Genomic DNA, 15,084 nt, shown 5'->3' on the forward strand with positions numbered 1-15,084 from the left:
CATAAGCTCTGTGAGTCTCTGTCATCACTCAGCCCACGCCTCCTCAATCCTCTGTGACATAAAATAGTCCCTCTGTGGAGCTTCTCACCCAAAACGCTTCATCTCCTCTGGGTGCTCATATTTCTACCATGGATGGGTTACTGTGGCTACACATAAAAAAACAAATTCTTAACTACCCTCCCCAAAATCTCTGACCTGAATCACATTTTAGGATGTTTTCTTAAATCTTTTCCACACTGTTGCACAAGTCCCATCTAAGAGAAGAAAAACTGAAATAAAGCGGCAGGAAGGAAAAAGGAGTAAAGGACGAAGATCAGAGAAGAGCTGTGGAGTCAGCTGGGTCACCAATCACTGTTCTCATTATTCTGTAACAAGAACGGGCTGAGAGCAACGGATGAACATTAAGCCCAATGACGTTAACCTCCAAACCCCTTTAAAGTGTTACTGAGATATCACATTCACAAGAAAAGCCTGACGGATGTACAACCCCAGTTCCAAAAAAGTTGGGGTGCTGTGAAAAATGTAAATAAAACAGAATGCAATAATTTGCAAATCTTATAAACCTATTTTTTATTCACGATAGAACATAACGTATCAGATGTAAAAACTGAGACATGTTGTCATTTGATGGAAATTGTTAGCTTATTTCTACATAGTGTCCCAACTTTGTTGATATTAAGGTTGAATACTGACATAACAAAAGACATATAGATGGATGTGCAGTCCTAAAACATAATGCCTCAGCAAATACTTTATGATACTGTGTCTAGGCTCTCTGGTTGTCTGAAACTGTGATACCTCAGATAACTGGTTAAAGTGCTTTGACTTAAAAAAAGATTAAAAAGAGAGAAATTTAACACTGAAGCTGACATTAAATATCGGACATGCAGAAAAACAGATGAGAAAATCAAAGAGAAAAGAGCAGTGACTTCCCCTGCAGATGTCTTTTTGTCACCTTTTTCCTCTTTCACACCATCCTTCCTCATCACCATCACTCGTCTTATTGGCAGGTAGACATTAACCCGCTCTGACACCTCCCTCGCTCCAACTGCTCTTTACTGAGTGTGTTTTAAACCATGTAACAGTGTGTGTATTTCCAGCTGAAGTGGAGTGAGTGCAGCCATCAGTGGCTCCGTCTGATCAATTCTGAGGTGATTCTGTGATGTCAAATCTCCCACTGAACTTGACTTATCTCAGGGAAGAGATCAGATTAATACCTGGTAAAAATAACTCCCAGCCAATTACTTTTATGGTTGTGAAGAAGATTTGTATTACTCTGTGTAGCTGAGGTAGGTTTCCTTAAAACAGACTTTATTCTAGGACAGCAGCAAACTTTTATTCTTTAAAGGTGGCTTGAAATTAAGGACTCCCAGATCTGTGTATTATAAGCAAGGCCACCCATAAGGGGAAAAGTGGGAAAGCTTTCTGGGGCCCAGCAAAACCTGGGGGCCCATGGACGTCAGCAAACTCAGTCCATTATAAAATTAATTTGTGACAACCACATTTTTACCTGAATAATAACCACTCTTTTCAAAGAAAAAAATGTATTCATTTAGGTTGTAATAAAATATAGCCTTTTAAAAATGTAAACTGCTTTTCCTAAAACAGATTTCCTTTTTCTGGTAATGTTTACAATGTGACTGCGAACATTAACTAAAGCATTTAAAAAGCAATGTCAGACTTCATAGAAAAGCCATGATGTGGCCAAAGTTAGGATGCAAGAGAATAAAGCAGAAGAAACTGAAATAAGTTCAAGGGGAAATAAATAATTGAAAAACTACATAAAAAAGTGATTATAGATTGGCAAAAATAGGGATAAAAGTGGCATAAATTGATTCAAGAAGCAAAAAATTGGATAAAAGTGGGTAAAATTGATTGAGAAAGGCAAAAAAGGGTAAAAGATGAGTAAAAATATTGTGAAAGCAGATAAAAAGAAACAAATATGGAGCAGATGTTGGCATAAATGGTTACAAAGAAACAAAAATGGGACAAAAGGGGCAAAAATGCATTAAGAAAGGGAAAAAAGAGTCAAAGATGTACCCAAGATTTTAAAAAGCCATTATAAAGTGGCAAAAATGGGTCAAAAGGTGTCAAAAATGACATTAAACTAGCAAAAATTGTTTAAGAGAGACAAAATAGGTTAAACATGTACCAAAGATTGTGATCAGTGGTCTAAAAGTGAGCAAAAATTGGTCAATAGGTGTTGTTAGGAGGCAACAAATGGCATAAGTGGGTACAAAGAAACAAAAGTGGGATACAAGTGGCAACAATTGATGAAGAAAGGCAAAAAAAGGTCAAAGATGTATGAAAACATTGTGAAAAGCTGTTCAAAAGTGGCAAAAATGGTGAAAAGTGGCAAGAATGGGTTACAGAGGCAAAATGGGTAAAAAGTGTCAAAATAGTGGCAAAAATATGAGACTGAAGTTGTGAAAAGGGGTTAAAAAGTACTGAAAATAGGTTAAAAATGGCCAAAAGATGCAAATATGGTTGGAGACAGTGGTTAAAAGGGCTTTAAAAGGTCTGGATAAGTAATGAGGAAATCAGAAATAAATATCTTGACACACTTTCAGCTCTAAAATGAGGTAACTGTTAGTCAGGACACTAGCACTAATGCTCCTGGTCCAACTCACATGCACTGATAATAAAGCACAGCTGGGGAGGGCCCATTCACTGGGTTTTTCAGGGGCACAAGTGAGACTGAGGGCAGACCTGATTTTAACCCCCACAGTCTGGTTCCATTTGGTCAGTATGACTTGATTCATCTTCCTTTAATGTTTATTCTGTCTTTCTTTGTTTATCATGCATTCAAAGTTCTTCATGGATCATTTATTGATTTTAGCACATTTTCAAACTGTTTTTTGACTTGAAGAATAGATTTTTACTAAAGCCTGTCAACCTAGAGTGCAGAACTCAGAAAAACTTTCAAAGAAAGTAAAACAAAGATGCTTCATTGATACTACGGTACGCCCACAGAGCGGCAGAGACGAGGCTGAATGAGAGGAGATGAGTCAAGGAAAGGACAGCAAACAGACACAAGTACAGACAATGTGAGAATATGAAAACAGCACTGACAAGAAATATTACAACAGAAACCAAGTAAACGTTCTTGTAAAGCTGAAACTTTCACACTGAAATAGTGCAAAGATAACAGGGATAGATCTACTCTGACTGTGTGAGTGTGTATTTCAGGGTAGAAACTCAACAGCATGTGAATCAACAGCAGAAAATAAGATTATCCTACACTGATCCTCTATGAAAAACATCCCAATCGGCTTGTAGACAAATGCCCCCAATGCACATTACCATACTAGACAACCACACACTATCTGCTACTGTGGACACACATCCACAGGAAGGCATGCACGTGCAGAGAAGCACCAGGGCTCCAGTCCATTATCTGAAACATTGGATCAGGTCCTAATAGTGCATCATACAAAACATGATTCTTTTATACTGAGTCTATGGAGAAAAGCATGTTACTGTAAAAGAGCGAGTCAGCTTCAAAATGATTCACATTCACTGCAAAGGAGTGTAAAGGCTGCTGTGATGATGCCAATGCTAAGGCCCAAAATGTTCCCATGGCATGCAGCATTACTTTCACGTGATTTAAGAACCACATTATAGCAGGAGGGAACTGATGTATGGATTGATATTACTGTAGAGAGCATCACTCAAAACTCCACATCTAAATCATGGTATTTTTATTTTTATTTGACAAATTAAGCCTAAATTCATCACAAATATGTGCACATTACACCCACAAGATACTGCATCAATTCCCCAAAAATCAGCTTTCAATCAGATACAATAGAACCAAAGCTATCCTATTGAAACAGGCAGATTTTGGTACTCCACTGCACTTGCTGTTTATGTTGCTGCCAAAAGTAGCCTACAAAAAGGTATGACCTTGGGAATCAATCTTCCATTCATGGTTTTATCTTCTTTGATAGTGCTTTTGTCATTTTTAACAAAAATAAATATAAAAATGTGCTGCAAATTGAGATAAACTTAGCAGAATGACTGAAAAGCAAAGAAAAAGGAAAACATCTGCCTCATAAAGCGACCTATTTCTTAAACTTCAAACTCTTACAGCCTCAAATCTGTACCTTTCCAATCTCTACCTATATGATTGTCTGGTTTTAGCTGAGAAAACCTGACTGTGTAAGAACATTGGTTGTAAATTATGTAGTTGTTGTATCTCAACTGACAGCAGGTGACCGTGATGTGTCTTTCTACCTCTGCTGAAACATTTTCTCACTCTGTCCTGAGTCATGTTATTTTGCAGTAAAACGATTTCCTAGGGGGTTGAGGTCAGGGTTCTGTGCAGGCCAGTCAAGTTCTTTCACACCAAACTCATCAAACCATGACTTTATTGTCCTTGCTTCTCCTGGCATCTGCTAAACCCAGACTCATCCATCTGACAGCCAAACACAGAGGAATAATTGGTCACTCCACTGAGCACATTTCCAGTCCTCCACAGTCCAGTGTCGGTGTGCTTTATACCTCTCCATCTGTCGCTTAGCACTGTGGTTCCCAACCTTTTTTCTGGAGCTCCCTCCATTTATATCTAAGGGCGTACTCACACTAGGCCATCCATACCGTGCCTGGGCCGATTTCAGCCTAAAGTCCAGTACGTTTCACCAGTGTGAGTGCATACGTTCTGTGCTTGGGCGCTGCACACTTCACGGCCCCAGCACAGAAGGACGAGGTGAGCCTAGGCACGCACAAATGCAAATGTAGGAGCTCTAGCATGGGAATGTGACGTAAGGTGAAGTAACAACAAAAGGACCCGCTTCAGAGTGCAGAGAGCACACCAGGCACTGTCCTAAAGAGAGGGATTGGAGGGTCGTTCAAGAGAGTTAGAAAGAGAACTGTATATTTTTTCTCATTGTATTTCAACAAGTTACAAAGATTTTATCAGAGCTGGAGAATTTAACTTTGCACAGCTCCACTACGACCTCGTTCTAATGGATCCCAGTCCTGTCAACATTTCTGACCAGCTTCTAGTAAAGTCAGACTTTAATGACTGTGAGAGATTTATTTGGGTTGTGAAATAAAGCTTCTTCCCTTGATTTTGCCACAAACAGCATTTCACAGGACAACAAACACGTTTCATCCTCCATGCGTAAAGGAGAGTCTTCCAAATACGGGCAAGTGTGTGCCAGGGTTAATCTCAATGCTGATTTAACATCTCATTAGCTGGGTTTCCATTACACTTGGAAATGCGCAAAATCTAAATAGCGCAATAAAAAGCTGGTAATGGGAACACCTGAATCTCGAAAAAACCCTAAAATACCGCTAAAAAGTTTTTACACTTTCATGAGGAGGTTTATCAGGGGTTTGGATATAGAAATATAAGGCAAAAGTTTAATGGAAACACTTTTTCCACTTTTACAAGTCACGGGACGTGACGTATGGTGTCACATGACCAGTCACTCCAAGACAACATGGCGCAGTATGTGTGGACAGAAGAAGAGACGAGACTTTTCTTAACATCATACTTACACCCTTATACGTTGTTTTTGCCATACATACGGACTTTACCTCTGAACTATAATCAGTTGCTGTCGTCTTTTGTTCAAAGTTATCAAGGCAACCACCGTAGATGTAACCAAAACTGTAACAACACGCAACAGGTTTTGAGCGACAAGCTTCCCTGCAGCAGATTCACATGAGATGAGATTTTATGAGAATTGCAATATGCCCAAAACTCCCTTCAATAAAAACACATTCAAAGCACAAATGTACTTAACTGAAATTTAAGAAATATTGCTTTTATCATGTGAGAAACTGTAATGGAAACCCAGCTTTTATTAGGAAACTATAATCCACTTAATTAATTTACCTATGATTCTATTACATGTCATCAAGAAGTGGAATTGTGATCTTGTTCACTGATGTTTGAACGGAGAGTCGTCTATTAATCCTGTGGCCTATTAATCCTATTCACCTCCAGCTCTCATCAGATGGTTGAAATTGCTCTCATCATGGTAAAAAAATCTTTGAACTGAACATTTAATCCTGATCTTGACACAGGCTGTCCTATGACATGAGAGCTTGTTTGTTGCAGCACTGAAAGGCATTCAAAATTACGCAGAAATGGCACATTCAAATTCAGATTGTATACGGACATGCAAAAGAGTGACTGTAGGGGCTCATACGAGTTCAGAAGTCAAGGTTTCATTCAGCAGAAGTGCTGATCAGGCTCAAGATTATATGCTGCAGTGAGGGATAACTCTGCTATGAACCGCTCTCTCCCTCTCCTCACTGGGCTCTGTATAGTTAACATAGCCTACTGATCCCAGGTCAGGTGAAATAACCCCAGTTTCAGATCAGATATTGTATAAATCAATTGCTTTTTTAAAGCCTAAAAAACAACACTTATGTATACTGAGTCATAAACACGTATCAATTCATCAACAAGGGAGGCGTCGTGTGATGACGTTGGCGCTTGACGTATCCATGCTCAGGCCTGGATGCGTTGAGCAGTGTGAGTGCAGGCCAAAAGGGGGACAGGGGAGGGGGCCAAATGGGCTTTAACACAGTATGAATACAGCATGGTACGGATGGCCTAGTGTGAGTGCGCCCTAAGAAAAGCCGAGCCCCCCCAATTACTGTAAAATATCAACGTAAATTTTAATTGTTTCATAGACAAAACTCAAAGAAACAAAGTCAACTGTGTAAACTATTTAAGTAAAGTTGTGCCATTATCTTAGTTAATATATGCCAATCTAGTCTTAACTTCAGAGCAGACACCCCCCTGAAATTTCTGACACCCCCCTAAGGGGGTGCATTGGGGGATGTGAGGCTTGCATGCATCTGCTCAACCAAGAAACCCATTCAATGAAGCTCCTGCTGCACTGTTTTTGTGCTTACATTAATGCAAGTGGAAATTCAGAACTCGTTGGTGACCTTTTTGCACAATGCGCCTTAGAAGTCGTTGAAGTGGTCTTGCTCTTCCTGGCTGGGTTGCTGTTGTTCCTAAACACTTCCACTTTCTTATACTATCAATTACAGTTGACTGTGGAAAGATAAGCAGGGATGAAATTTCATACACCGTCTTATTGCAGAGGTGGCATCCATCACTGTGCCATTCAATTCAATTCGAGTCAATTCAACCTTTATTGTACAAAAAAAAGTACAACAAGATTTTTTCCATGCATCCTGGATAGATAAAAATAAATATATGCTTGAAGTCACTGAGCTCTGAGGGAAAAAATAGCAATAGTCCTGACAGGGATCCTACAATGTGGGAAATTATCACAGATTGGAACCTCTCTGAAGGAAACTGCCTCCTTAGTCAAGCCCTTGGTACACATTCATGAGTGTAAACCAGAATCACAAGATTATAGAGATCAATTGAGATATAAATCTCTGTCTTTCTTGGCTGTGTACCTTATAAAACAATATTTTAACTCTGGTTCCAGTAACCACAGCCAAACTCCCTCCCTGCAGAGTACATCATCCTCTCAGCACTCCTGCTCTGACAACTGAGGTTGTTTATGTCTTAAATGGCCTCAGAAAGAAAGGGCTAGACTTTGACCTAGATCTCTGGTTGAAATTATTTGGACAGGAATCCCAGGTAGGTAGAACCCCTGGAAAACTTCTTACATCCCCACACAACAGGATATCTGATTGTAAATATTAAACATGTTTCATATCTTAAATCAGAGCGTTCCTGATCGTCTTCCAGGCAACACCACGGGAAAATCTGACAAGATAATCTTTGTAAAGATCAGTTAATCAGGCCTTTACTGACTTTGGTCGGTAGGTGGGAATAAGGGGAAATGCCATGAGCCTTAGAGGCGATCAGACAGTATTTTCAGGACTTTTTTCTCCCCATTTTCTAATCAATTAATCAATCAGGCTTTACTGTGGGGCAATTTTCACACAAATCAATGCAATGCTGCACCAAATAAAACCCTCCTGCACAGACAAACACTCACCATCAATGTCCTAGAAATTGAAATATAAATTATATTGTATTAAGACCAAGCAGTCTGACTGGATAGAAGTCCTAGGAACTGGGTGGTGGTCACTTGAAAGCTTTGAACAAAAACCACGTTAAGCCATGGTGCATATCCCCCACTATAAAAATAGCAAACTGAGGTGGATACATTCTTTCCCTCACCCGCCTCCAAACAGTGACTCACCTAGGCATGTAGAGGACCCTCTCGGCCACGACGAAGCCCACCCTGAAGAAAAGGTTGCTGGCAGGAATGAAGGGAAAGACGAGGAACAGCAGACCGACCAGCACCTCTCTGCTCTCCTGTTTCTGCAGAGATAAACACAGAAGAATTTGATCGGGCATTTTCAAAATAAACTAGTTTAAACAGCTCCAAATTTAACAGCTCACATTCTATGCCAGCACGCACACGCTGAAAACACACACGCTCAGCAGCCGTGACCAATCTGTCTTACATATTAACAATCATCTTCTCACCAGAGAAGCAATTAAGGCGATCACATTATCAAATTACAGCTAATTCCTTTTTCCATATCTGAGCACATTTATATTTCATCATTCTCTCAGCTTTCTCTCCTCCCATATAATCCCATCATGCCTCTGTTTATTTGAACAAACAGGCCTCTAATTGGCCGAGGCGGCGGCCCCTCGCTGGGTTCATTGGATTGGCTCATTAGCAAAAATAAGAGAGAAAGAGGCATAAAGAGCTGATTAGTGTCACTCCAATCAGACACCGCTTCTGCTGGCGGCAGGAACGTCCCTGTCCAGAAGGGACAAACAATGGTATAATAGACAAACAAGAGCAGCTTTTTAGATTTACAAACTCTCTTTGTGTGACAGAAACAGCTCCATTTCCTCTGCGGTCCTGAATGTACAAGGTCTGAGAACAAAAACAATTTTGGAAGAAAATAGGTGAAGGAATTATGCAAGGCTGGCCACACTTCAGACAATTTTAAGCCTGATTTAAGCCTTTTTGTTACCAAAGCTCCATCTCTGTTGGAGTTCCTCTATAATGTTGTGTACATTAATGACTGAGTTTTTTGCTGTTTGCACAAACCTGCTCTCCTTTCTCTTTTGGGAGTAAGAATTAAAAAAAAATCATTCTGTGACAAAAAGTCTTCAAAATATTGAAATTTTTACAAAAAAAGGGCTTCCGCTTGTGGGAATTTGAGTCATTATTTTAAGGTGCACTGACTCTGAGGGATAAATTACAGCCTCTCTGTGTCTTTTTCTCTCTATTATGAGGCATCCAGGCTGTCTTCTGCCTCAGTGAGTCTGCGGGCTGTGCACATGCGCTGTTCAGTAAAGCATGACATGATGACGGAACAGCCTGTCATTGGTTGTCATAGCCCAGTTGCAATGCATTCTGGGATACAAACAGATAATGTGGCAGCAAGCTAACCAGCTAACTGCAGGAATAATCAAAAATGGATTACAAATGGATAAAAAAAAGTCCAATATTGGAGTTGTGTGGATTTAATCTTTAAAGACCCTGCAAAGTCAGGCAAGTTCCAGGCTTGCTAGAAAACGTTGTGTAAGAGCTACAACGGCATGGATTAGAACCTCACAACAGAGAGCTATCAGAGGAATAAACAAGCAAGTGCCTATGGTTAAAGAAGTCATATAACTTTGAATAACACGTCTCTTTTTGTTGTATACCACTATGTCGTCCTCAGAGGGTTAAAGTGAGGGTTCACTGCGAGAGAGGGAAGGGGGGGAGCAAGCGAGAAGGAAGCAGAAGACGCTGCTCTGATTCATCAATCACTTTTTTAATGACTTGGACTGATGTGAGAATTTCCGAAAAAATAATGATGGACAAAAGTGTCTGCATCAGTGTGCAAACATAATTAGAACAACATGAGCTCAATTTCCTTTTTTATAAGTGCGAAAAATTCGGATGAAAAAACAGACTCAGTGTGCAAAATCCATTACACTAAATCTAATAAAGACCAAACTAAAACAAATTATTGTTGCAAAAATAAAACCTAAAATAAAGTAGCAAACCAGCAGTAAAAACTAACTAAAACTAAACTTAAATTCACTACAAAAATTAAAAAATAAATACATAAAAATAAAAACAAATGAAAAATCTAACCTTGGTACAAAGCCTTCATGCATTTGACAGTTTTATCATGGTGCACTGAGATTTTTGAGGATTTCTTTCACTCTATTACTTTATATACTTTAAGTACACATCATCTTAAGCCTTTAAGGGCAAATTTAGGATCATCTTTCCTCTCATTTGTTCTTAAAGGACTGAACATGCAACTTGTGTTCATCTGACGTGCAAACTGTTTTTCCCACAGTCTGAATTGAATTAGGAAAGAAGGCTTTTATGGTTTCTGCACCTTTTGCTTGGAATTATCTCCAGGCTGACTGCAGAAGAGATCTCTGGGACTAATGTGGCTAGATACAGATTAAATAAATAAAGCAAAAAAGAAACTACTTTCACCCTTTCATTATTTAAACCCCTAAATATGAAAATATTCAACACTAAAGATAGCTGAATTCAGTTGTAAAGCCACTGCACCATCCTACTACTGATGTGATTCATGTATTAAAACCAGCCTCACTCACACTGCAGATGCCAGTTTTATCGTGTTCCCCTGACCCTTGGGACTATTTCTTGCTGCAATCCTGAATTAATTGCAGAACGCTGACCCTTCACCACCTCAGGAAGTAATTTGCGTTCCAGCGTGACCTTTCCTGCCCTCTCCCTCAACCTTGCTGTGCAATCGACTCGGCGTTAACGACCTCCCAGAGCCTCAGTGGACTCTGACTTCACCTACTTCCTGTGTTAAAGGAGGGGTGAGGCTTGACTTTAAATCAAGCTCAGTTTTTTTTTTCAGAAACACCCACTGGAAAATACAAAACGTGCTCTGCAGAAAGGAAGTCCTTGACCTGCATGATCTCTCATGCACAAACAAACATTCAGGACTGTGTTTGGAAGCCAGTGAGGGAGGCGTTCACTGGATGAATTTGGCAGCAGAGTCCGCCAACTCATCCAGGATTGTCTGTGGGTGCTGGTGTGCAGCCGTTGTCAGCATGTCTGGGACTGTGTGGATGTTTCAGAGCCAGTGGTCAGTTTTCAAACCAGGCCATCTGTGGCTCTGGCCGGACTCTCCAGTGTGGGCTGCAGGTCTTCAGTCAGTCTCAGTTTCTTCCCCTGGATGGTCCGGCTGAGTGCAGACAGAGACGTCCAGAGAAAACCGTCACAGAAAATTAAATAAGCCAGTTTTAAATCATCAGGCAGACATTCTGTTGGCTGTCAGACTTAAAACAATCAATCATGGGAACAACACATGCTGTATTTCTGCTATTTCTGGATAGAAACACAGCACCCTGGACAAATTTTAAAGCTACAATACATAGGGTTATAGCCCTGAAATGTCTACAGTAATTAAAAATGATTACTCCTTTGTAATATATATCTTTTAGTTGAGTTCTTACAATGCCGTAAAACTTCCACACGCCATGTAAAAAAGCCTGCTCATACAAACTTTCATACGTCATATAAGGAAGCCTTTTAGGAGAAACTTTCATATGAACTGAGCTTTTTTGAGCATAAAGAGCCACCAGCAGCAGAGCACAAAAGGAGCACAGCAGTGACAGGAGCAGCCACTGTTCTTCTACTTGAGTAGTGATGATTTATCCACTGTACTCACCTCTGACCACAAGGCAGTCAGTCAAAACAGAGTCAATACAAAGCGTATGACACTCTCTGAGCTACATAAAACCAGGCAAAAAAAGAAAAAAAGATATCTTCTATCTATGTATTAAGGGGGACAAGGGTTTAGTGTCACTTCGAATAAAAAAGGCCCGGCCACGCCCCATGTATGCATGCGGCCAGGGTTCCGGTCCAGCATGTCCCCTTTCCACTCCCCACTTCCTCATCCCCATTTCTGGCTTTATCCACTGTCCTCCTTCAGAATAAAGGCACAAAAAGTCACAAAATAAATATTTAAGCATGCTGGGATCCCTTAGAATCATTAATATGTTAAGGGATCTGGATAAACTACACCAAAAACCACAAAATTTTCTGACCTGTTTGTCTTTTGAGCTTCTTGAATTTCCCTTAAGCACTTTCTCTTTAACAGGCATGCTTCAATAACATCACGGGTAGAGCTAACAGCCCACAGAAGTGTGATTAACATCCAAACACAGGCCATAACACACTTTTCTCCAACCCTGCAGCTGTTGTTAAGTCATAAAGAGGAAGTATCTATCCAGAGGGAATCTATGGTGGAGGTGCTGCTCTCAGAGCTGCTACAGAAACCCAATTATATATGTTTATAAGTAAGATAGAGAATTCTGAGCATGAAACTTTATGTTAAAAAACCAGAGCTGTTAAAGTTCTGATAGTTCAGGACCTTATGGAGGCGTGAGGGCAAAAATAAAATATGGAATTTAACATTCAGCTCTGCTCTTATTTAAAACAGTGACTAACCTAAAGTGGATGCCAAAACAAGAGGCCAGATTTAAATGCCTACATGTGGACTGTTTGACACAAAGCTGGCTCCACAATTCCCACTAGCAGCAGTGTTTTCAGCAGATACATGGGTGCAATGATACTGTCCTAACTTTTTTGGAACATGCAAGCATCAAATTGAGAATTTGTGCATATTAAAAAAAAACCTTAAAGTCTATCATTTTAAACATTGTACCTTTGTTCTGCAGTCACGTGAATAAAGGTTGGAAATGGAGGTTCACATGTTACACAACGTCCCCTCTTTTTTGGAATTAGGATTTGTAAAATATTTCCTTGGAATCCTAATGAATAATCCAGATGAAGTGTATGTAGATGATCAGTTGTCCTTTTGGAAGTATCAGGTTGACACTGAGGTTGTAATAATACTTGGTTTTCAGGTGCTGCAGAGACATAACTAAAGAAAAATTAAATTCAAGGAAACATTTCCATGCAGAAAATGTTCTGTGCATAAAAAACGATCCCACTTATTCATTCAGACGCTCCCTCTGCTGCTCCACTGAAGCTCTGATGGATGAAAAGAAAATTATTGTGAATATTTTGACTTCTCGGAGAGAAATGCATAAAAGAAGTGGAAGCTTTTTTTCCTTGCTGAGAGTCTGTAAACGTGACGAACGCCTTCAGAGTGGAGCAGCACAAACACCTGCAGCCTTTGGTGTAACTAAATGGTATTTTTTTGCACAGGAACGTTCAGTTTGAGGAATGTTTTTCTTCCTGCAACTGCTGCACAGCTCAATAAAGACTCCTTGAACCCAATATAATGTGAAATCTAAGTCGGAGATAAGCAGAGAGGCATTATGGGAAAAAGAAATCGGAGTGTAAAGCACTCTGGGAGGAGAGGAGGTATTACAAAAAGCTGGTGTTGATTGAGGGAGCTTCCCAACAGACATTGCACCGTTAAACACACACAAACACACTTTTCATAGAGCCCGGTCCGTCTCCACGGTAACAGCAGGTGTATGAGCTAAGGCAGGTTTGGAAATATAAAGCAAGAAGATGGATAAGAGTGTTTGGGCTGCTTTTTGCCCTTCAACATTGGTGTGTGCACAGTCAGTGTAATATTCTTTTTAAATGAAACCTCTAAATTGAATCAGAGTAGCTTTGTTGGCGGCACAGGAAGTTAACTAGAACTACCACCTGGTGGTTAGACGCCTCTCTGAGGCATATAGTTGGAGAAAATACAGTGGAGTGGAGTTTTTAAGACTGAGCCCAAACTCGTGTTTGTTTAAGTCACTGTGAATACAAACAAACCGTGCCCAGGCCCACATGAGGAGGTGATCTCGGGCATGATTCAAGTGGATTTTGGCATAGTTTTAATTAAGATGTGAATGCAATCCCACCTGGATACAAGGCAGAGTGTCGCATCAACTATAAGTAAACTTCTTTCCCAGCTTGTTCACATTTTTCCTCAATAAAAGATGGAGATCATCAGAATCAAGTCAACAAACGGTCTGTTTTGACTCACCTTATGGATGGACAAAAGTGGTCCCAGCAAGATGGGATGCAAAGGTAATAAAACTCTCCTGTCACCTCAAAAACTGCTGTAGCTAGAAAGCACAAGCCCATTTAACTCCTCTGAGGTGCACGAAGATGTGTAGATAGGAAGTACAACGTCACTGGCATCTTAAAAAGGGATTTTAAAAACATCCATGGTGGCATAATGGATTTTTTTACAGGGCTATAACATAAACAATCTTCAAACAACATAAAACAATCTGAGTACATACAGAGTTAGTAGGCCTAAGCACAGATCAATGAGTGGAAGAAAGCCAGAGGGGAGAGAGGAGGGGTGTGGTTTGAATCAATCAAGCCTTAGCCTTTGTTTTGATTGAACAGCTGAAGAGAGAAAGAAAACATGGGATGAGAGAGTGGGGAAAAGGCAGTGATTTGTTTGCCGAGACCAGGATTTAATCCCATGACCAGTGTGTTGAGGACTACAGCCTTTCTATCTGGCTACCTGCTCTACCAGCTGAGCTGAACCAGCACCCTGTTTTTACCTTAACCTTGCACTAGGGATTGGGTGCTTGAGTCCCTGATGTGGCTGTCATTATTTGGATTATGTTTCATTACTCCCTCACTGTGCCCGTGCTGGTTAGGCTACAATATTTCACCTCATTTAGCATCACATGTCAATGTATACAGACAATCTGACATTAAAGACCTTTTTAAAGACCCTCTTACTATACGTTGTATTAGCTACACCTGTTAACGATTGAATTCAGGTGTTTCAATCAGACCCATTACCACAGGTATATTAAATCAAGCACCTTGTCATGCAGTCATTTGTTATACTAGATGGATTGTTCTAAAGAGCTCAGTGACTTCAAGATCCGAACTGTGATGGATGCTACCTTTGCAATAAGATGGTTGGTGAAATTTCATCCCTGCTGTACATTTAACTGTAAGTGATATTATTAGAAAGTGGAAGTGTTTAGGAACAACAGCAACTCAGCAAGGGAGCAAAAGAAATCACAAAGCGGGGCCAAAAACTGCTAAGTTGCCAACTCTCTGCTGATTCCATAGCTGGAGAGTTCTGCACTTCCACTTGCATTAATGTAAGCACTACAACTGTGTGGATAGAGCTCCATGAATGTGTTTCTATGGCTCAGCAGCTGCATGTAAGCCTCGCATC

General features: G+C 40.2%; 1 protein-coding gene across 1 annotated transcript in view; it reads right to left on the reverse strand.

The window, feature by feature from the left end:
- tmtc1 (transmembrane O-mannosyltransferase targeting cadherins 1) overlaps positions 1-15,084 on the reverse strand; it is a 131,584-nt gene that overhangs the window by 23,999 nt on the left and 92,501 nt on the right. Inside the window, exon 8 of the mRNA XM_041781139.1 lies at positions 8,154-8,275. Coding sequence (XP_041637073.1) covers positions 8,154-8,275 — 122 coding nt within the window. The remainder of the gene's footprint in view (positions 1-8,153; positions 8,276-15,084) is intronic.

Source organism: Cheilinus undulatus, linkage group 23 (assembly GCF_018320785.1).
Source record: "Cheilinus undulatus linkage group 23, ASM1832078v1, whole genome shotgun sequence".
NCBI classification, from domain to species: Eukaryota; Metazoa; Chordata; class Actinopteri; order Labriformes; family Labridae; genus Cheilinus; species Cheilinus undulatus.